General features: G+C 35.3%; 1 protein-coding gene across 1 annotated transcript; it reads right to left on the reverse strand.

Annotated features, from left to right (window-relative positions):
* Positions 1-1,083: 1,083 nt before the first annotated feature.
* LOC125662642 (tricarboxylate transport protein, mitochondrial-like) lies at positions 1,084-23,148 on the reverse strand. Its single transcript, XM_048894932.2, has 7 exons — positions 22,937-23,148; positions 16,399-16,609; positions 10,804-10,889; positions 9,535-9,672; positions 9,188-9,408; positions 3,891-3,964; positions 1,084-3,099 (listed from the first exon to the last, which is right to left on the reverse strand). The coding sequence occupies exons 1-7, from the start codon at positions 23,055-23,057 to the stop codon at positions 2,988-2,990; spliced, it is 963 nt and encodes a 320-aa protein (XP_048750889.2). The 5' UTR covers positions 23,058-23,148; the 3' UTR covers positions 1,084-2,987.
* Between the last annotated feature and the right edge of the window lie 17 nt (positions 23,149-23,165).

A 23,165-nucleotide genomic window follows, 5' to 3' on the forward strand; every position in this document is an offset into this window, starting at 1 on the left:
TTCGCTACTACGATCTCATCACGATCTAAAAAAAAATGATAGAACGTCGTGAGATCGTGATGTAGTGTGACAGGGCCATTATCAAACAAGAGATGCTGTGAGCAATGCTCACTAAGAATACTTACCCCAATCTCCCAAAGGGTGTTGTTAATAGGTATAGATTACCTCTTTCCCGAGTGTAAAAAAGAAAGGGCAAAACCTTGCGTAGTCTCTTCTATAGGAGTGTACTTGACCTTTGAAATTTTGACCCCAAAATCAATAGGGAACATTGTAACACGGGTAGTCCATATGTATGATATGGTGACTGTAGGTGGAAAGGATAATGCTTTAGAGCCCGAAATCCATATTGCTACTTCGATGTCCAGTGCTCTTGACCTTTAGACCCTAAATCGATAGAGAACATCGTCCCATGGGTAGTCCATATGTATGATATGGTAATTGTAGGTGGAAAGGATAATGCTTTAGAGCCCGGAAACCATATTGCTACTTCAATGTCCAGTGTGCTTGATCTTTGACCTTTTGACCCAAAAATTGAAAGGGAACATCTTCGTTCCATGGGTAGTCCATAGGTATGATATGGTGACTGTAGGTGGAAAGGATAACGCTATACAGCCCAGAAACCATTACGTCTACAGAAGAAACGGACCGACGGACAATCCGATTCCAGTATACACCCCCCCACCCACCCCCTCCCGCAACTTTGTTGGGACGGGGGGTATAACTACGTTAGATAACTGCTTTAGTGTAAAGAATTATCTAAGGAAGAATTACTGTCAAGCAGGACAATAATTATTCAATCACCAAAATTACATATTCATGTGTCTGCTTCAGGGATAAAAAGTGTTTGAAATATATAATGTAGGACAATTTTCATTGAATTCAATTTTGAGACAAAATGACAGCTAATGCCCCTTTAAATATTACTCTAAATGTCAATAGAGTATGGTAGTGTGATTTTCACAAGCCAGAGATATACGAAATTTAATTTTTTGACTTGAGTATGTACAATGTACCCAGATTATGGTCCCAAAGCCTGCATTAGCACATAGGAACTATTCATAGAAAAAGACTCAAGTACATGTATTTAAATTAAATAATATATATTTCTTAATAAAATTTCATATAATCATATCACAATCATTTAATTTGAACATCTCTATATCATAAATATGGGCATCGTAAGTACTGCACTACAACATATATTAAGTTGGTGTCAATCTCTGTACTTTAATAGTTTCCTATAAATAGGTAAATAACAATGTCTTCATTTGCATAATTACTAATACTTAAAACACAAAATCTGTATCCCTCATAAATAAAAAGATGTACAAAATTTCAGTCTAAGACATTTAATACTGGTCAGATGGTGAAATTTTGACATTATGCTGAGTAGAATACGATTAAGATCGACTCTTGGTATATGTCTGTCTTAAAATACTGTAGAAATTAGTCATGAACAATGAAATGAAGAGAAAAACATTGTGTGGGTGCACCAAATAAACATTGCACTAATATATCTTCTCAAATTGCAAACTCTTACATGTAATATCAAGATATATGCCTTCACCAGCATTCAAAATCACATCTCACTGAAGCAGTATGACGCTATAAAGCATTTATTTAGGAATATCATACGAATTTTGCAACAATTCATGAAAATCAATACTAGTATTCTATAAAGCCTTTTATAAAAGAAATTCATCGGTTTCTGAATTTTTGTAAACATTTTTAAAGACATAACAAACTGTAAATAGGTATTAAAAAAAAAAAAAAAAAGTTCCATGAGTAACCCTTACAAACAGGTTCCTGAGCCAAATCATGCTAGACTTGAAAAATTTACTGCTGAAAACACAAGATGAATATTTAAAGCTATTCAATAAACAAAGTGGAAATAAAGATAGGTGATCATTTAGAAATGTACTGAGACAGAAATATTGGATTATAATATGTTATATAGCCTCCATCATATTTATGTACAAACAAGTGGCATTCATCACAGGTCTGTACATTTCAATAAATTGCCTCGTTTTCTCTAATGATCAAATGAATACATTGCACTTAAATTCTTACAGCATTGAATAATCACCATCTCACTCTTGATAACATGAATACAGTAACTCACTGTCAAATGTGTTCTCACTTGTAGAAAAAAAGCATGAATATTTATAATAAAACACAATATTGTATACATTGCAGGAAAAAAATTTGCAGGATTCTGGTTTGCACAACAAGTAATAAATATGGTAGCCCCCCCCCCAAGTCCAGCTTGAACCACTAATGTCATCAAATGACATAATAAATATTATTGAAGCAATTAAATGGAATGCTAAAACATGTACATCCACAATAATGTTTCAGATTTTAAACACTGAGGATTATATCTCAAATAAACCCTCAAAGTGTGACAATGCAGCCCATGTAAAATAAAGTATATTTAAATAAGCTAAATGAATAACACAATGATTATCATAACAATAAATTAAAAAAAATATACTGTGGGATGATCACATGATATTCTGGCACTATTACAAAGAAGCACTATAAAATGACCTTTTAGGACTGAAAACTATTACGACCAAATAAAAATGGCGTAATACATTTCCTCTACATATAAAATAATCAAAACATAATCACTCCCTCTCACATAATACACATTCATTGCAACATGTACTATAACATAGGTACACATGTAGAGTAAACTGGAAGCATATTGCACAGAACATTTCATGAAAGTAAATCCCACAATGTTCTTGCTGCGAAAATTCAATGGAATTCAATGTGAAGTCTACACTAATCATTAAAGGTTTGGAAAAGCATGTGGTGTACACCTAAAAGATATAAGGGATCTAACTTTCACAAGATTTTCCTACCCATGTTTATTAATCTGGCAAGAGGACCTCCAGGTTACATGAAGGTATATAATGCCTGTCCCTGTCTATGCCCAAGTGGATATTCCTGATAAACAATCTGGTAAGGTGATAATTAAATCATAATTTCCAGACTCGATTGAAGACATCCATGACAGAATCGTAAATCATGAAGGTGATTGCCACATCTAAACACACACGGCTCAGTCTGGGTACCGTACCTTTGTAGAACCTGTCAAATGAAACATGAAGGTAAGAAAGTATACATATTAAACATGAAATGTTTTACAAGTATATTTGGCTCTTGTGAGGCAAAATTGAAAAGGATCAACTTTAAATTTATATTATCTACCGATATAATGATATTGAAAAATATGGTTTATCTACTAGTCAGGGACAACCACACATAATAAGTTTGATCTCTCAAGATAATGAGCAGACATTTCCAAATAAAAAGTTATTTGAGTTATGACCTTGTGACTGAAGAACTATGAGCTTGTGACTGAAGAACTAATGGGGGTCATCTACTCTTTAATTGTTTGTCTGTTTTATGTCTGTCAAGCAAAATGTTCACAAGATATTATTGAGTGGACAATATATTACTGTCTAGAGTAGATTGACCCTTGACCTAGTGACCTCAAAATCAATAGGGATCATCTACTCTTTAGGGGAAACCAGTGTAACAAGTTTGATGTCTGTCAAGCAAAGTGTTTTTAATAAGATATTGAGCAGACAACACTTGGTCTACGGACAGACTGACAGATGCAAACTAATATACCCCCTTTACCAAAGGGGGACATAAAATCGGATAGCAGTGAATTAGTTAGTAAATATCTAGTCCACCAATTGGTCAAATCCCTCATTTGTAACATGTGTCAGAATACTATTGCTACTTTTATCAGGATTTGATAATATGATATCAGCATCATTGTATGATTTCATCACAGAAATAGTTCACATGACTAATGAGGATGCTGCAACAATGTAACTTCTCACTACCGTCAGACAAGGATGTGTACTTACGCTCTTGGTCCTTCATGTTTAAATATTTGTACTGCACAATCAATTGTTCCCTTGTACTTGTGTGCTTCAAGACCCTGAAATACATTAACAAAACAATTAATCGCCATTCGCCAATCAATCAGCCAAATGTAATTACTTTAAACAGGTATTTACTAGCATACCACAACACATCATAAAAGTTCATATACTCAACATTGTGATGACTCATACTGTCACTCATGCACCATTATAGTGTTGCTAAATCTCCAACAACTTTGATGCAAAGGAAAAACACCATACACTTCCACAGTGCTCATCAACACTTAAACAGTACTCATCCACCAACAATCTACACAAAACTCACCCACAAACCTCCACAAACTCACCCACACATCACCACAAACTCATACACACATTCACAAACTCACCCACACACCCCCACAAACTCATACACACACCTCCACAAACTCATACACACACCCCCACAAACTCATCCACACACCTCCACAAACTCACCCACACACCCCCACAAACTCACCCACACACCTCCACAAACTCATACACACACCTCCACAAACTCATCCACACACCTCCACAAACTCACCCACACACCCCCACAAACTCACCCACACACCTCCACAAACTCATACACACCTCCACAAACTCATACACACACCCCCACAAACTCATACACACACCTCCACAAACTCATACACACACCCCCACAAACTCACCCACACACCTCCACAAACTCATACACACACCTCCACAAACTCATCCACACATCACCACAAACTCACCCACACACCTCCACAAACTCATACACACACCTCCACAAACTCATACACACACCCCCACAAACTCATACACACACCTCCACAAACTCACCCACACACCCCCACAAACTCACCCACACACCTCCACAAACTCATACACACACCTCCACAAACTCATCCACACACCTCCACAAACTCACCCACACATTCACAAACTCATACACACCTCCACAAACTCATACACACACCCCCACAAACTCACCCACACACCTCCACAAACTCACCCACACACCTCCACAAACTCACCCACACACCTCCACAAACTCATACACACCTCCACAAACTCATACACACACCCCCACAAACTCACCCACACACCTCCACAAACTCACCCACACATTCACAAACTCATACACACCTCCACAAACTCATACACACACCCCCACAAACTCACCCACACACCTCCACAAACTCACCCACACATCACCACAAACTCATCCACACACCTCCACAAACTCATACACACACCTCCACAAACTCATCCACACACCTCCACAAACACACCCACACACCTCCACAAACTCATACACACCTCCACATACTCACCCACACACCTCCACAAACTTACCCACACACCTCCACAAACTCACCCACACACCTCCACAAACTCATCCACACACCTCCACATACTCACCCACACACCTCCACAAACTCACCTACACACCTCCACAAACTCACCCACACACCTCCACAAACTCATCCACACACCTCCACAAACTCATACACACACCTCCACAAACTCATCCACACACCTCCACAAACACACCCACACACCTCCACAAACTCACCCACACACCCCCACAAACTCACCTACACACCTCCACAAACTCACCTACACACCTCCACAAACTCACCCACACACCTCCACAAACTCATACACACACCTCCACAAACTCATCCACACACATTCACAAACTCATACACACACCTCCACAAACTCATCCACACACATTCACAAACTCATCCACACACCTCCACAAACTCATACACACATTCACAAACTCACCCACACACCTCCACAAACTCATCCACACACCTCCACAAACTCATACACACACCTCCACAAACTCATACACACACCTCCACAAACTCACCCACACACCTCCACAAACTCATACACACACCTCCACAAACTCATACACACACCTCCACAAACTCACCTACACACCTCCACAAACTCACCCACACACCTCCACAAACTTACCCACACACCTCCACAAACTCATACACACACCTCCACAAACTCACCTACACACCTCCACAAACTCATACACACACCTCCACAAACTCACCCACACACCCCCACAAACTCACCTACACACCTCCACAAACTTACCCACACACCTCCACAAACTCACCAACATGCCTCCACAAACTCATACACACACCTCCACAAACTCACCTACACACCTCCACAAACTCACCCACACACCTCCACAAACTTACCCACACACCCCCACAAACTCACCTACACACCTCCACAAACTTACCCACACACCTCCACAAACTCACCAACATGCCTCCACAAACTCACCTACACACCTCCACAAACTCATCTACACACCTCCACAAACTCACCCACACACCTCCACAAACTCATACACACACCTCCACAAACTCATACACACACCTCCACAAACTCATCCACACACCTCCACAAACTCATCCACACACCTCCACAAACTCATACACACCTCCACAAACTTACCCACACACCTCCACAAACTCACCTACACACCTCCACAAACTTACCCACACACCTCCACAAACTCACCTACACACACCTCCACAAACTCATACACACACCTCCACAAACTCACCCACACACCTCCACAAACTCATACACACACCTCCACAAACTCATACACACATTCACAAACTCACCCAAACACCTCTACAAACTCATACACACATTCACAAACTCACCCAAACACCTCTACAAACTCATCCACACACCTCCACAAAACTTACCCATATATCTCTACAAAACTCATCCACACACCTCCATAAAACTCACCCCTCCTCCACAAAACTCATCAACACTCCACAAAACTCACTCCTACCCTCAGTAAACATCCACAGTTGTGTCCTGTACTATCCCACAGTCCACATCCACATCGATGTTGTGAACTCATCCACACACACTCACAATAATCAACATCCACAGCACATATCCATAGTCATGTCACATACTCAAAACCTATCCACAGTTGCATCATGTATTCACTCACCAGCCATTCTCAAGAAAAGGTTCCAATTTTATGATAGCAAATGGCTAAAAACCAACCCCAACATACCTCAAAATTGGCACAAGATATCTTAAGTTTGATCTTCTGTTCGTTTAAATTCAAAATTAGATCCACAGGAAATCTATGGATAAGGAGACTGTAATATTTACTGCTGAAAACATAGTTACAGATGTCAGATGACTGTCTACATACATTTCTACTGACCATAATTCTGTATACAATCATTACTATTCATAATAATGAATATAACATAGGTCCCAAATGATGTACACCATTCCTAACCATTTAGCTGACATTCGATATCCTGAAGAGAACAGAATTTGGCTTATCATGTATTTTTTTATTTGGAAAATTTACAAAAACCCTCTTTTCAATCCAAGGCAAAAAAATAATGGATTACATTTTTAGCTCACCTGAGCCAAAGGCTCAAGTGAGCTTTTCTGATTAAAATGTCCATTGTCTGTCAGCATCTTCGTCGGAGTCATCATTGTAAACTTTTCACATTTTGATCTTCTTCTCCAGAACGACTGGGCCAATTTCAACCAAACTTGGCACAAAGCATCCTTGGGTGAAGGGAATTCAAGTTTGTTCAAATGAAGGGCTATGCCCCCTTCAAAAAGAAGATAATCAAAAATAGGATAGGGTCATTTAAAAACCTTCTCAAGAACTGCTGGGCCAGAAAAGCTGAAATTTACATGAAAGCTTCCTGACAAAGTGGAGACTCAAGTTTGTAAAAAGCATTACCCCTGGGGTTACGAAGGGGCCACAACAGGGGATAAAGTTTTACATGTGAATGTATACAGGGAACCAAACTTGGCACAAAGCATCCTTACATGAAAATTGTTACTATGAAAAGTCATATTTGTCTACAAGGGCATATGATAATTGAATTTGTAGTCAAGTTTAATAATTAAGTTTAATAATTAATGAATTTTTAATCTTTAACTTTGAAAAGTTTTTTTTCTGAACTAAGCTGCTTGTGTAATGATAGTTTTGCTCAAGCTTGTTTATTGCTAGGAAACACTGCTCTGGAGAGTGATGTGGCCCATGGGCCTCTGGTATATCATTGTTACTGTATACTAATATCAGACAAAAGGCCCATGGGCCACATCGCTCACCTAGGTCACCTTGGCCCATATTCAAAAAATTTCCCTATGTATTTGTATGTAAAATTTCATTCCCTATTGTGGCCCCATCCTAACCCCGGGGACCATGATTTTTACAAACTTGAATCAGCACTATGTCAGGAAGCTTTCATGCAAATGTAAACTCATTTGGCGCAAATGGTTCTTGAGAAGAAGATTTTAAAGATTTTTTTCTATGTATTAGTATGTAAAACTTGCATCCCCTTTAACCAATTTGACGGATGATTTGTACAAGATTTAATTAAATTGTCCCAGTGGTTCTGGAGAGGAAGAAGAAATGTGAAAAGTTTACAGACAGACAGATGGACGGACAGAAAAAAGCTGATCAAAATAGCTCACTCAGGTGACCTAAAAAAAATCATCATGAAGTTGTGATACTTTGTAAGCAACACCATAAAATTCAAGTATACTGCTGAAAGGCATGGCTTTTTCAATATATCAATGCATTTTAAGCAATTAATACCATGTGTGGTATAAAAATTTGTGTTTATCTCCCCTAGATTATCATCAATTTTAAACACATATCGTAAACCAACTTTTATTTGCATTAAATTCATTTTACAATTCATTTTAGGCTAATACGAGAAATAAAATAGGACTGGTTTGTAGCATGAAATATTTGCGATGACAAAGTGCTCGTGAACCTTGCAAAAACATTTCTCACAAGCAAATAAAAGTAACTGTTACACAATATAAAATGAAAATTGAATGATGATTCTGGTGAAAACCATGTGTTAACTGAATTTCGCAGTTGGAACCATTTCTGGAGAATGTCTTGTCTGTACACAATCACACACATTCACATACACAAACACGATCAAAAATGTAAATTTCTAATTGGAGGTACTACATATGTTAGGTAATTTTGGTGCATTGGGCTTTTTTGACAAATGAAACAATACACCAATATTAGAAGCACCAAAATTTTCAACAATATTCACATTAATTACTGATACATAAATCTTAGACAAGTGCAAATTCGGAAAATCAAAACATGTCAAACTACTTTTTCGTAAATAAATCTGCTACTTAGTTTTTAAGCAAAAATCACCAAATACACAGAGCTGTACCTGAATGTTTTGACTAACCTGTAACCTGGTTTTGATGACATCTATTGGTGTGTTACCGAACACGGAGCATGCTCCTGCAAAAGCCCCAAATGCCCCCACTACATACAAAGGAACTGGTTTCTTGGGGTCTCCCTCTCTATACCAATTCTTTAAGGTTTCCATTACAAAAAATCTTATAGCCTGATTAGATCCTTGTTTTAAGATAGTGGGCACTACACCTTGATATACCCCTCTTATACCTGGAAAAAGATCAAATATCAAACTCGCAAGTACTACATTTGTACTAATATCGGTAACTACTGACCTCAAATTTAAAAATCTTAAATTTTATTTTATACCAATGACTTCTGCCCAATCTCATTTACCTTGTTCTTTTATAATCTGGCTTACTCCATGGAAGAATCCCCTATAATGTGGTTTTGCTGATGTCTGATCATTGATGAATTTGACTTTTAATGTTTCCATAGGTGTCACAGCTAATATTGCCTCCGATACCCCAGCACCTGTCAAGTAGATTACAAAATTACCTAGGTGTTACAGCTAATATTGCCTCCGATACCCCAGCACCTGTCAAGTAGATTACAAAATTACCTAGGTGTTACAGCTAATATTGCCTCCGATACCCCAGCACCTGTCAAGCAGGTTACAAAATTACATCCGACAATTCTCTTCTTCATTTTGTTTTCATCAAATCATCAAATCAAATGTTTTCATCATTCTTTCTTAGTTCAAAAAAAAATTTAGAAACAAAAATAATCTTCATATTCATTGAAGGACTACTGGTAAGTGTAGTTTAGGCCTAACTTGGCACCGCAAAAAAAAATTTAAAATGAAATATACCTCTCAAACTATAATTCTTATGTGACAATTCGAGATACATACTATACGATTTCCGAAATAAAGCATTTCATCATCTTCTAACAAATTTTTGACTTAGTGAACAAGAATAACATATCTGCAAATGTCAGACATTGGAAAGATACATATGGAGATCTATGAATCTTGTTCAAGAATTCATTCTATATTTGCAGAACTGAAAATGTGTGCTCTTTCATCAAAAATTTAAACAATTACCAGGAAAAGTTTTAACATCTACAACACCATATCCTATGATTACCAAAAATTTTCTTTAGATAACATACATAAAAAAGTGGTATATACATCTCATGAAAATAAACTTCATTAAAGTTATTTTCTCCCTCAGTCCCCTCGTCCGAAAATAAATATTTTCCTGACTATTTGATAATAAAACAAAACAGAAAAAGTGAATAGGTTGGCTGCGTTCGTTACAAGATCGCTTTTAATAAGCAAACATCAAATCGACAAAGCTGAAAAATCACTAATGAAAGCATATGACTTCAAAACTGAAAATGGGCTGGGTGGGAGGGAAGGCTGGCTAAGGCACAGAAATACAAAAGCTACCTTTGTTGCTTGTAACGAACTTCGCACTGCCCAAAAACTGACCAATAAAAGCGCTCGTGCATGAGCTGAAAAACCCGCGAAATGTATTTACAGAAAATAACGAAAAATGACGAAATGTAAAACGTAAAGAAATGAATAAATTGCAAGTCATTTTGAGTGGCTATAAATCTTTGCTTGGTTAATTCTCTTAAAGTAAGAGTTATGGTTCTTACCTAATCCACACAGCATTCGTTTGGTTGGACTTAAATTACCATTTTCATCTACATTAAATCTTTTTAATTCTTCAAAAGCTCCAAACCTGAAATATTGTTTACATACAGTTGACATGCAATAGATCATATACAATAATTGTAAATACATCTTCAAAATAAATTTGGAATAATCATACATGCTTATAGAAAATTCCACTTTTCATCTACAGTGAATACATATAATACATTAAATTTTATATTCACTCATTTCTTTCCAGAATTTAAATACAATACATATACATCATATTCATGAAAAAAACTTGTTCATTGTCTATGAGTATTTTTGGCAGGCAATACCAGCCTGGAAGAGCAATCCTATTCCTATACCAATCAATACGTCTAATTCACGAAACCCAGTCTTATCAAAGTCTCTGGGTCTGGTAATTGTCTGTGATTGACGATACCTAATCAAGCCCATTCACCATAAAAGGTCCCCATCTTCAAGTTTTTACATTTTCTTAGCCAATTTTATTGATCAATCAAACTCCCTATACCAAGTAAGGATTGAAGCCCAAATAGATTTTTCTTGTTAAGCAGTTTTCTTGCAGGAAAAATCATTACTGATGATACCTAATTGGCCAAATTCAATTCAGAATATGGATGAACTACACCAAAACACAGAATGCAATGTTTAAAATATCTCATATTTCTAATCTTTCTCATTTGACAAGCTCTTGATCAAGGGTTTATTTATTTTTTCTTCCTCTAACAACTGTGCATTTAAAAACGTCATCTAAAAATAACACATAACAGTAATCTTATTTGTCAATTGATTCCATAATACATTCAATTATTAAAGTTTTCTAACAACATCTGATTCAAAAGGTAATGGGAAAATTTAACAATAAGCAGACATGCATGACAAGATTTTAACACCTCCAATTATGCATTATTGGACAATTTTCTAACAGAAAGGACTCAATTATTCTTTTAATTTGATGCAACAAACCACACTAATCTCACTGGATAAAAACTAATCTCATTGAGTAAAAACTAATCTCAATGAGTAGTAAAATTTAATCTCACCGAGTAAAAATTAATCTCACTGAGTGAAAACTAATCTCACTGAGAAAACTAATCTGAGTAAAATCTATTCTCACTAATCTCACTGAGTAAAACCTAATCTTACTGAGTAAAAACTAATATCACTGAGTAAATTAAATCATATCTAACTAAGTAAAAACTAATCTTACTGAGTAAAAACTAATCTCACTGAGTAAAAACTACTCTTACTGAGTAAAAACTAGAAACTAATCTCACTGAGTAAATTAAATCATATCTAACTGAGTAAAAACTAATCTTACTGAGTAAAAACTAATCTCACTCAGTAAAAACTAATCTTACTGAGTAAAAACTAGAAACTAATCTCACTGAGTAAATTAAATCATATCTAACTGAGTAAAAACTAATCTTACTGAGTAAAAACTAATCTCACTGAGTAAAAACTACTCTTACTGAGTAAAAACTAGAAACTAATCTCACTGAGTAAATTAAATCATATCTAACTGAGTAAAAACTAATCTTACTGAGTAAAAACTAATCTCACTGAGTAAAAACTACTCTAACTGAGTAAAAACTAATCTTACTGAGTAAAAACTAATCTCACTGAGTAAAAACTAGAAACTAATCTCACTGAGTAAAACCTAATCTAACTGAGTAAAAACTAATCTCACTGAGTAAAATCTAATCTCACTGGAACTATAAATCTAATAGGGTAAACTATTACTTCCTATGTAGCTTGTAAGATGCATTTTTATCGGTTTATAAACCAGGTGTAAATATAAGTATGCCCTGGTGAAGCTGGGGGTAAATAATGTGATATGTCACAATGCATTATTGTCTATCTACATGCAGAAAAAAATTTAATGATGCATTTTCCTTAGAATGTATTCATCACAATTCAATGTATTGTGATGTAACGTTATTTACCAACTTGTAAAACACGTAAAACATCCGACATTTTAATGGGACATCACAATACATCTGTGAGTTATGCCCCTTTTGAAATTAGAATTTCAAGCCCGTCTGTCCTGTTCTTGTCAGCGCAACTCCTCTGAGACCGCTCAACAGAATTTTATGAAACTTTGTAGTTAACAAGGACACACAGTGTAGAAGTGCATATTCCCAGGAAATTCTGATTCAATCATTTTTCTGGGAGTTATGCCCCCTTTGAACTTAGAATTTCAAGCCCATCTATCCTGTTCTTGTCAGCGCAACTCCCGAGACTGCTCAACAAATTTTTGTGAACTTTGTAGTTAATAAGGACACACTGTGTAGATGTGCATATTCCCTGAAAATTCTGATTCAATCGTTTTTCTGGGAGTTATGCCCCTTTTGAACTTAGAATTTCAAGCCCATCTGTCCTGTTCTTGTCAGTGCAATTCCTCTGAGACTGCTCAAACAGAATTTCATGAAACTTTATAGTTAATAAGGACACACTGTGTAGATGTGCGTGTTCCCAAGAAATTCTAATTTAATACTTTTTCTGGGAGTTATGCCACTATTGAACTTCAAATTTCGAGCCCATCTGTCCTGTTCTTGCAGTAATAACATAATTATTTCCATTCATTATGTAAGGCATTGTCAAGTAATGTTGGAGCGTGGGGTATGTGATACAAGTACTAACCTAACAGTATATTATTATACCTGTACTATATAAAATAACAGTACATTATTATACCTGTACTAACCTAACAGTACATTATTATACCTGTACTATATAAAACAACAGTACATTATTATACCTGTACTAACCTAACATTGACAGTAGATTTTGACAAATTTTAAAATACTGGTATAATGATAGCAAATGTTTTGTATCTTTTGGGGGTCTTAATTCAAGCCTGTTTAAAATATCTCAAGGTGTAGGACAAGGAAGAGTGCTGAGTGCATTTATGTTTCTTGTATATATAAATGATCTCTTGCATGAACTGTGTAAAAATAATTATGGACTAAGACTTGGAGATGTACATATCCTGGGTATTTTATTAGCTGATGATACTGCACTTACTAGTTATTCACCAAAGGTCTTACAAAATATGTTAAATGTTGTCGAAGAATATGCTTACAAATGGAGGCTACATTACAATCCATCTAAAAGTGTTTTTGTTACATTCAGTAAATCACAAAAAAAGGATTACTGTATTACTCTTTTTGGTAATGATATTCCTCAGAGTGACTCAATTGTATACGCTGGATGCCTTTTACAGGGAAATATGAAAAATGATAAATTAACAGAACGTGTATGCAAAACTGCGAGATGTAAAATACATTCGTTATATTCAATCGGAGTCAACAAAACTGGATTACACCCAGCTGTATCTGCTAAAGTATGGAAAAGGATCGTTTTGCCTTCTGCCTTCTATTCTTGTGAACTCTGGCCGACTTTATCAAACTTTATCAAATACTGAAATTCAAAAGCTTGAATATATCCAAAAACACTTCTCTAGGATCGTGCAAGGTTTTTCGAAATTCTCACCTTCACTTGCAAGTATATCGAACCTTGGACTTTGGACTATACAAGGTTATATAGATAAATGCCAACTGCTCTTTCTTGGCAGACTCTTGAGAGCGGACCATTCCTCTATTTTTTCCCAAATATATCGATTTATTACTGACACTCCTGTATTTTCGACATTTTCACCAACTCAGACTTTATTAAAATCAGCAGAAAAATATCAACTCTCTGACACTATGAATTCCGCAACTATCTTAAACAAAAAAGAATTCTCAAAAATCGTTGTGAAAACTATACGGACAGCAGAGAAAAGACAATGGAGAGGTGCATTATCTGCTGATCCATCTCTGTCTACATTTGGAAAAATCCACACAAGACTATGTCCAAACAAACTCTGGTACCTGATGAAAGAAGATCCGTCGAAACGGTTGCTATTTAATTTCTCATACAGCTTTCATCTATGAAAATCGTTCCTAAATTGTGCTCATTCTGTGACAAATATTCGTATAACTACAACTTGCACATTCTCCTCGAATGCTTTTACACATTAGATGATAGACAATGTCTTTTAGAAATGATATTAGATATTATTGATGTTCATGAATATGTTCTTTTTGAAAATAAGGATACAGAAAAAACAATATCTACCGTTACTGGGTTGTATTGATGAAACGAGTTTCAATGACATATCCTTTTGTAAATGGAAAGAAATAATGCTGTGTGTTGCAACGATAATATACAGAATAAGAAGTTGCTATATTGTAGATTGCCGAAAGTTCTAGATGATTTGTTACCTAAATATATGGTTATATATATTATAGACATGTTATTTATATTCTCCACTATGTAAATATGTTCTATGTTTAATACATGTAATTTCCACAAACTCTCCGTTAAGTCAGAGGAAATAAAGAATATCTTATCTTATCTTACCTGTACTATATAAAATAACAGTACATTATTATACCTGTACTAACCTAACAGTACATTATTATACATGTACTAACCTAACAGTACATTATTATACCTGTACTATATAAAATAACAGTACATTATTATACCTATATTAACCTAACAGTACATTATTATACCTGTACTAACTTAACAGTACATTATTATACTTGTACTAACCCAACAGTACAGTATTATACCTGTACTATATAAAATAACAGTACATTATTATACCTATATTAACCTAACAGTACATTATTATACCTGTACTAACTTAACAGTACATTATTATACTTGTACTAACCTAACAGTACAGTATTATACCTGTACTATATAAAATAACAGTACATTATTATACCTATATTAACCTAACAGTACACTATTATACCTGTACTAACCTAACAGTACACTATTATACATTTACTAACCTAACAGTACATTATTATACCTGTACTAACCTAACAGTACATTATTATACATTTACTAACCTAACAGTACATTATTATACCTGTACCAACCTAACAGTACATTATTATACCTGTACTAACCTAACAGTACATTATTATACCTGTACTAACTTAACAGTACACTATTATACCTGTACTAACCTAACAGTACATTATTATACCTGTACTAACCTAACAGTACATTATTATACCTGTACTAACCTAACAGTACATTATTATACTTGTACTAACCTAACAGTACACTATTATACCTGTACTAACCTAACAGTACATCATTATACCTGTACTAACCTAACAGTACATTATTATACCTGTACTAACCTAACAGTACATTATTATACTTGTACTAACCTAACAGTACATTATTATACCTGTACTAACCTAACAGTACATCATTATACCTGTACTAACCTAACAGTACATTATTATACATTTACTAACCTAACAGTACATTATTATACCTGTACCAACCTAACAGTACATTATTATATCTGTACTAACCTAACAGTACATTTTTATACCTGTACTAACCTAACAGTACATTATTATACCTGTACTAACCTAACAGTACATTATTATACATTTACTAACCTAACAGTACATTATTATACCTGTACTAACATAACAGTACATTATTATATCTGTACTAACCTAACAGTACATTATTATACCTGTACTAACCTAACAGCAGATTTTGGGATAGACCCATACAACAGCACACTAAGTCCCCTATAAAGGCCTCTAACTCCATAGTCTCTGACAGTCACTGACACACAATTCATGGGGCCAGTATATCGTTTTTGTACTCCTGACCGTTCGTCTAACTGTAGTTGTGTTTTCACATATTCTGTAGGAAATGTTATACATATTTCTAATCCGCCTGTAATACCACCTGGAAGAGAAAAAAAGATCACAATGTAGTCGATTTTAGTGCCCGTACATATATAGTCCTGGGACTGAAACATCACTTAAACCAGCAGATCCAGACTCCTACTTTTGGAAGTGAAAAAGAGAAAATATTCAATTTTTATTGTTGTTCAATATAGAATCTATTTAAAGGGTTATATGCAAATTAATAACATTAAAGATTTGATTATTATGGGAAATGCTGAATTAATTTTTCACTTTTAGATCACAAAGTCCACTCTTATGCAAATTCTGAAAAAATCTGGATTGAAATCGGATAAGCTATAACTGCCATGAAAATGACTGTATACAAAAACTCTAGGTTAAATGAATTAACTTCACTTTTTGTCACCTTTGCATTCAAGCATCACAACAGTCATCCAAATACACAGAGGTGTGAAAAGGTTCAAGGATTTTATAAAATGGCTACTCAATTCATACGGTTATACTTATTTATCATTACCTCAATGATTGCCCTTTAGAAGTTCATGCAGACACAAATTTAAAACAAAAAATTTGCATGAACAGTTATACTGTGCATTTGCCTTCAACATGATTTATTATAGTGGCTAGCTGCAAGGTTTCTGTTGTCTTGAAGGTAGATAGATTTTAAAATGCCAAAGGACCTGTTTTTACAGATAAGGTAAATTAAATATGCAAATCTATTTACTCAGTATAATAGTTGTTCAGACTTTTGTCTTCTCCTAAACACAGTACATGGGCAATTAAGTCAACTAAACCTTCTGATACACAATAATTGTTCGTTTGTTTGTTTGTTTGTGGGGCCATATGCAGAAATCAGAAAATCTTATTTATCTACCTCTTCATGCAATGTTTTGTTCTGTCTAACACTAATTCTGATGTTACAATTCTTAAAAAAAAAAGAACTCTTGGTGCATTTCACATTATTACTACTATATAGCTAGACTTGTTTCAAGTAGTTGATTCCCAACAAATTGTGGTTTCTAATTGATTTAAAGCAATTTGCTTCTTCACCAGACCTGCATTATCTTCACAAGCTTCTTGTCAAAAAATCAATTGACAAACTCCATTTGTCTGAAAGTGATATATGGAAAGCAAAAATCCTTGTCATTTATAGGGATTTTGCACATGTTTCTTTACAGTGTGGAAATTTCCCAAGGATATTGTGACAATGTACGTAGAGACTCCAAAAATTTAATCCTCACTCTGCTGTCTAAGATAAGAAATTGTGTAAATAACACATATAGCACACAGGCTCTCTAGATGTATTACCAGGGTACCCTAATATATATCACAGAGATCAAGGGTTACCCAAACTCTCAGAGGTCTTGTGATACAAGCAAGAAACAATTTCAATTTTCTCTTACCCACTAAAGAATAACTTTCTGAAATCTTGATATATAAAATTATACAAACTACAAAGACTAGGCATATATATGTGTATTCATTACAGGTCTGGTACTAAAGAATGTCTTATGTGCCACCCCCCACCCCCCTTTCCATTCTGCCCGATTCAATTTTCTAATCTTTTTATTATCGCAATCACTTTTTCCCATAAAATATGTCCTGAATTTATTACTACATGTATCTGTGTTTTAGTTTCCTCTGTAAGCAAACTATTTCACTATTTAGAGTCTATATCGAGTCATCTGCATCCCCCATCCCCGAATTACAGTTCTGCAGCTTATTTAGAGTAACCTGTAACTTCACTGTAAATTTTAATATAGAGCACTGGGATAATTAATTAAGGCAAACAAAGATACTAGCTAATTTCCAAAGACTCTACGCAACAAACATGAAATACAGACATGGACCTAAATAAATTATAGGGATTCAATTTTAAATTCAAAGAGAACCACTGCAGTAAAAATAAAACTAGGAAGAATTGTTTTAGCACACATTAAAAACTTAATGTCTCCCCTTCCATATTCCATAATTTTTGGTTTTTTAAAACATTTTCAGGGATCATCTTTTAAGTGGAAAATTAAGAGTTACAGTACATAACAGTCACCTATATGAATGAGCTTCAACCAAGGAACAGTGCTGTGAACATATGATAGTAAATCAAACTTACCAACATACTCAAATATCAATTAGGACTATGTAAAAAAAAAAAAAACACGAAAAAAACAAACAAAAGTTAGGGTCCGGACAAATAAAAATGCCCCCAAAAATTATATTATTTGTCCTTTACATAAAAGATCAAAGATTGCTGCAAAAGATGTCCACTGAAATAACTAAACTAAATACGAAAAGGATACAAAAAGGACAAAGAATCAGTGGCGGATCTAGACCTTACTGTGTGTGTGTGTGTGGGGGGGGGGGGGTGTTGAGACCCAAAGGGAGAGCATGGGAGGGCGTTCACCCCCTCCCATTGGGAGATCTGGGGGGTCTCCTCCTGGAAATTTTTTAAAAGATTCATTCAAAATAGTGCATTTTAATGCATTTTTGATAGGCCTGAAACAATACGCCCCCTTCACGATACGATACATATTGCAATACTTAGAATACAATACAATTTACAGAAGAAACCAATAATAACATTGAAGAAAAATTTAATCACCAAGATTCACAATCATAATTTTAAAAGCAAATTGTTTCCAAACTGCCAAACAGTAAGATGCTTGTTGGCTCTATTGTTTAAACTGACAAAGTTCATTATTTTCATCAAACAACAGTCTGAATGTTATTCCACGCTATTTCGTCCCTCATGTAAGTAAAAATAATAAAGAATTTTACAGACCGAGCCCAATGTATTTTACTGAACCCGTTTGTAATATATTGAACCGAAAATCGAGGCAATGAATCGAATATTGAATCGAGCATTTGTATATTGAACAGTATCAATATTTCAATGAATCGTTTCAACCCTAATTTTTTTTACCGATATTCTTGTTCCTTCTTCTTTTCATTTATAGTCACCACATCCTTTATAGAATTTAAACAAAAAGAATAAACTTGACTTATTGATTCAAAATAATTCATTTCAGAGTGAAATTCTGGTTTCTTTTTTGCTTTGATGCATAGTTATCACTATTTAAAGAAGAAGGTTGGGGGGGGGTCAACCCCCAACTCCCCCTAAATCCACCATGCTACAACTTATTATCTATATAATTAAATGTATCCCCTTCTCAGAAGGGGGGGGGGGGGGTAGAGACATATTGCTTTAGGGTGAATTCTTCTTCTCCTCGTGAATTCTTCTTCTCCTCCTCACACAAAGTTTGTCCATGCAGGTCAAAACCTTTTCATCTTTTGACATATTAAGTCTTTGAAATTTGGTAAGTGGGTATACCATGATAAGACAAAGTGTCTCATGCCATATTTTATTACCTTTGACCTTGATCTTTTATGTAATGGTCATGCAAACAATATAATTTTTGGGACATTGTTTTGTCCACACCATGACTCCAACCCTGATTGGAAATTACAGCCCATCCAACTGCCCACGACTGTCCTTTTTTCAGGTTGGCAGGAACAAAATTTCACAAAACATAAAACAAAATTTCAAATTTCCAACATCACAACTTGATTACACATATTTTATTTCTATTCATGACAATTTGATTGGTGTGTAATACTGGATAAGTGAGAAAGTTTCCCATGCAGTTTACTTTCGGAAGGTCGGTGATCTCTTCCCAGCTACATTGTATCTCTGGGTTCTCTCTTCCACCAATAAAAACTGGGCACCACCAAATAACTGAAAAATTGTTGAGTGTGGCGAAAAACATTAATCAATCATGTTCCTCCTAAAACAGGTATCTTAATCAATGACTTCTCTATGTCAAGTTTTCATAGATTCTAGTTGTTTTGAACAAGAAAGACCACAGCTGTTTTAACATTTACTGACTATATGTAGCTTAAATCTTAGCCAGATCAATGAAGGATCTTTACCAGTGTATTGCCACCAGGGATCGGCTTGTCTATTTAATAAGCTTAAGTGAATCAGTTTAGTACACGTGTAAATTATGTATGATAACCGTGTGTTGATAATCAGTGTCCTCTAATGACTGTAACAGGGGTAAACAAGATTTAAACGCCATTCACAACTATTGATCATTTCTTTGAGGTATATGTGCTCCAATCAATACCATGATGTATTTGCTCTGTGACTGTGATCCAATCAATCAATTCAATCAATTCTTAAAGAGCTTTATCTACCCCTCCGTATCTTTCTCATTAAAAATGCAGGAAATTTAAATACATATATTTTGCAAATGAAAGTGAACTTTTAATCCTAACATTCAATCACCAGGCTTTAAAATCACACAGGGTATATTTGTCAGCTAGATTGAAGGAAATTAATTTTGCACATGTATCTCCCCACAATAACTGGCCCATTAAGTAATTATGTAGATAATCACAATGATTACTCTGATGCAGAGTGCATCATTTCTGAATCAAAACTTCATAAAAGTGACTTTGTTAAGTGAGATAACCAAAAGCCGAATCTAAAGGAGGTCAAACCATTGAGGGTCAAACCATCGCGTCCTCTGACGATAACTTACAGAGGTCACAAAATGAACACATTGTTCCAAATTAGTATAATGATGTACAACATGGTGTACATAATTCACTGAATACAAATGTCCATTGTACTTAAATACAAATAAATTCTCAGTGACTTCCATGTGTAAGTTTTAGTGTTGTGTTCAAATTGTTTATCATGATAGAATGATACACTGTCACAAGTTTTTCAGATGGTTCAAGTGCAACATTAGGTTCAAGTTCTGTTGGGACTTTTATTCAAATTGTTTTGTGAATAAGATTTTGCACTAAAGTTGCAATTTTCATTTCAAACACCACATCTTTTACACATGTCCTAAAATTTTCACTCATGAACATTATGATAGACCTCCTTAAATAATACATTGTTAAGTGACTGCTGAAATCTGCTGACATCTGGATTCATATTCCAAAGACACACATGCATTAATAATAGCTATGCATAATTGTACAAAACTGACAAATTCTTAGGGATTTTTAAATTCCATATGAAAGAAAACTGAGCCCATGCTACCCAGGCATGAGATATCCAGTTTCCTGCTATATTGATTATTGTCAGACCCCAGTGCATGAAGAACTATTCTACCCAACCAGGAAGTGCAGACTGTCATTGTCCTAGACAGCTAGCCCAAGGATTTCATTCAGTTTAAATTTATAAAAATAAACAAATTCAGGGTAAGAAGAACTTCCTAGAAAGATTCTTAAAATAGATTTTATGGCTCAATCATATTTAGAAACATTAACAATAGGCTATGACTTGCAAAAAGAAAGAAAAAACCACAACAATTAGAAAATAAAAAAAAAATAGAATACTAGAATGCAAATATTGGTGGCTTTCAGATAGATCCAGAGATTAAGACATGGGACTTGTCACATTTCCAAACCCACATGTTACTGTAAACACTTCGACATTATTTACACTTGTCTGTATAAATAAGGCAATCAAGATGGGCGTTGCATTAAATCTATATATACTGATTCAATAGATTCCGAAAGTCCGAAGGCGAATCCTTGTCAAGTGACCCATGTTTACTTTATATATATAATAAGTGCTAAATAGAAAATATCAATAACTGTTTGATTTGAAATATATATATACATTTACAATAAAAATTTTGTACATGGGTCAATAATGTCCCTACCCAGGGCAGGGGTCAGATCATATACCTGGGCTGGTCCATGGTGCCCAACTGAGTTGCAGACATGATGGGGATACCTAAAACTAACTGACTATTCACCAACCAGTTCGTTACTGGTCCATCACTCCACCTCTATTACAGTTTAACTGATTGTGACTTTAAAAAAAGATCCAGCTTGTTACTGTTTTGAATTATTTCTAAACTTACAGAAATCTTTCTAAAAAAAAAAATCTGATGCAATCCGGACACCTCCAGACTCCATCTAAAGCATTTATAAACCGAAACTGCTGTGCTGTTTATTTTCAAGAACGATTTAAAACTGGGCTCTGTCACTAATTAATATTATTTACTTTACTACAACTCTTTCCAATTCCTTTTTAATTTTCCTTCACGGTATATTCTGACGTAACCTGGAAAAACGTGTTTATTCTATATTTAGAATCAAAACATAAACAACCCACATGTACAATCATGATACGATGCTGTGACCCTATCATGTGAACAGGTGCGCGTTACACAAACTTGCCATCATGTGTGAAATGAACAGTAGTCCAAGGTCCAAGTTGAAAAAATGTGTGTCAGAGAGTTCCCATGGTCATTACGATAAGATAAAACCATGAGGGGTGTTTTCCAACACTACGACCTACTAACGCGATGTGTTCGTAAGTCCTTTGACTTTTTCCACTTACCTGCAAGAATTGGTTTGGACGCTTTTGCTAAATCAAAGCTTGCGGTGGTTGCAGGAGAGGCAGCGATGTTTCCTGCTACTGTCCTCCTCTCCTGACTTTTCTGCCTCCGTTCGTTGTCCATCCTTTTCCCTCACGTCATGCAGTCAGCTGTGAATGTTCTGCGCGTGTAGTGCTCTCCCTAAGGTATAATCACGGGAAATGACATCACGCCACGAATCTCATGAACCTA

This window comes from Ostrea edulis, chromosome 1 (genome assembly GCF_947568905.1).
Source record: "Ostrea edulis chromosome 1, xbOstEdul1.1, whole genome shotgun sequence".
NCBI lineage: Eukaryota > Metazoa > Mollusca > Bivalvia > Ostreida > Ostreidae > Ostrea > Ostrea edulis.

Coding starts and splice junctions, on each gene's coding strand:
- LOC125662642 (XM_048894932.2), bottom strand. CDS start 23,057: ATGGACAACGAACGGAGGCAGAAAAGTCAGGAGAGGAGGACAGTAGCA. Junction 10,890..16,398: donor ATCCCAAAATCTGCTGTTAG/GTTAGTACAGGT, acceptor ACAATATTTCAG/GTTTGGAGCTTTTGAAGAAT. Junction 3,965..9,187: donor TCATCAAAACCAGGTTACAG/GTTAGTCAAAAC, acceptor AATGTATTTCAG/GGTCTTGAAGCACACAAGTA.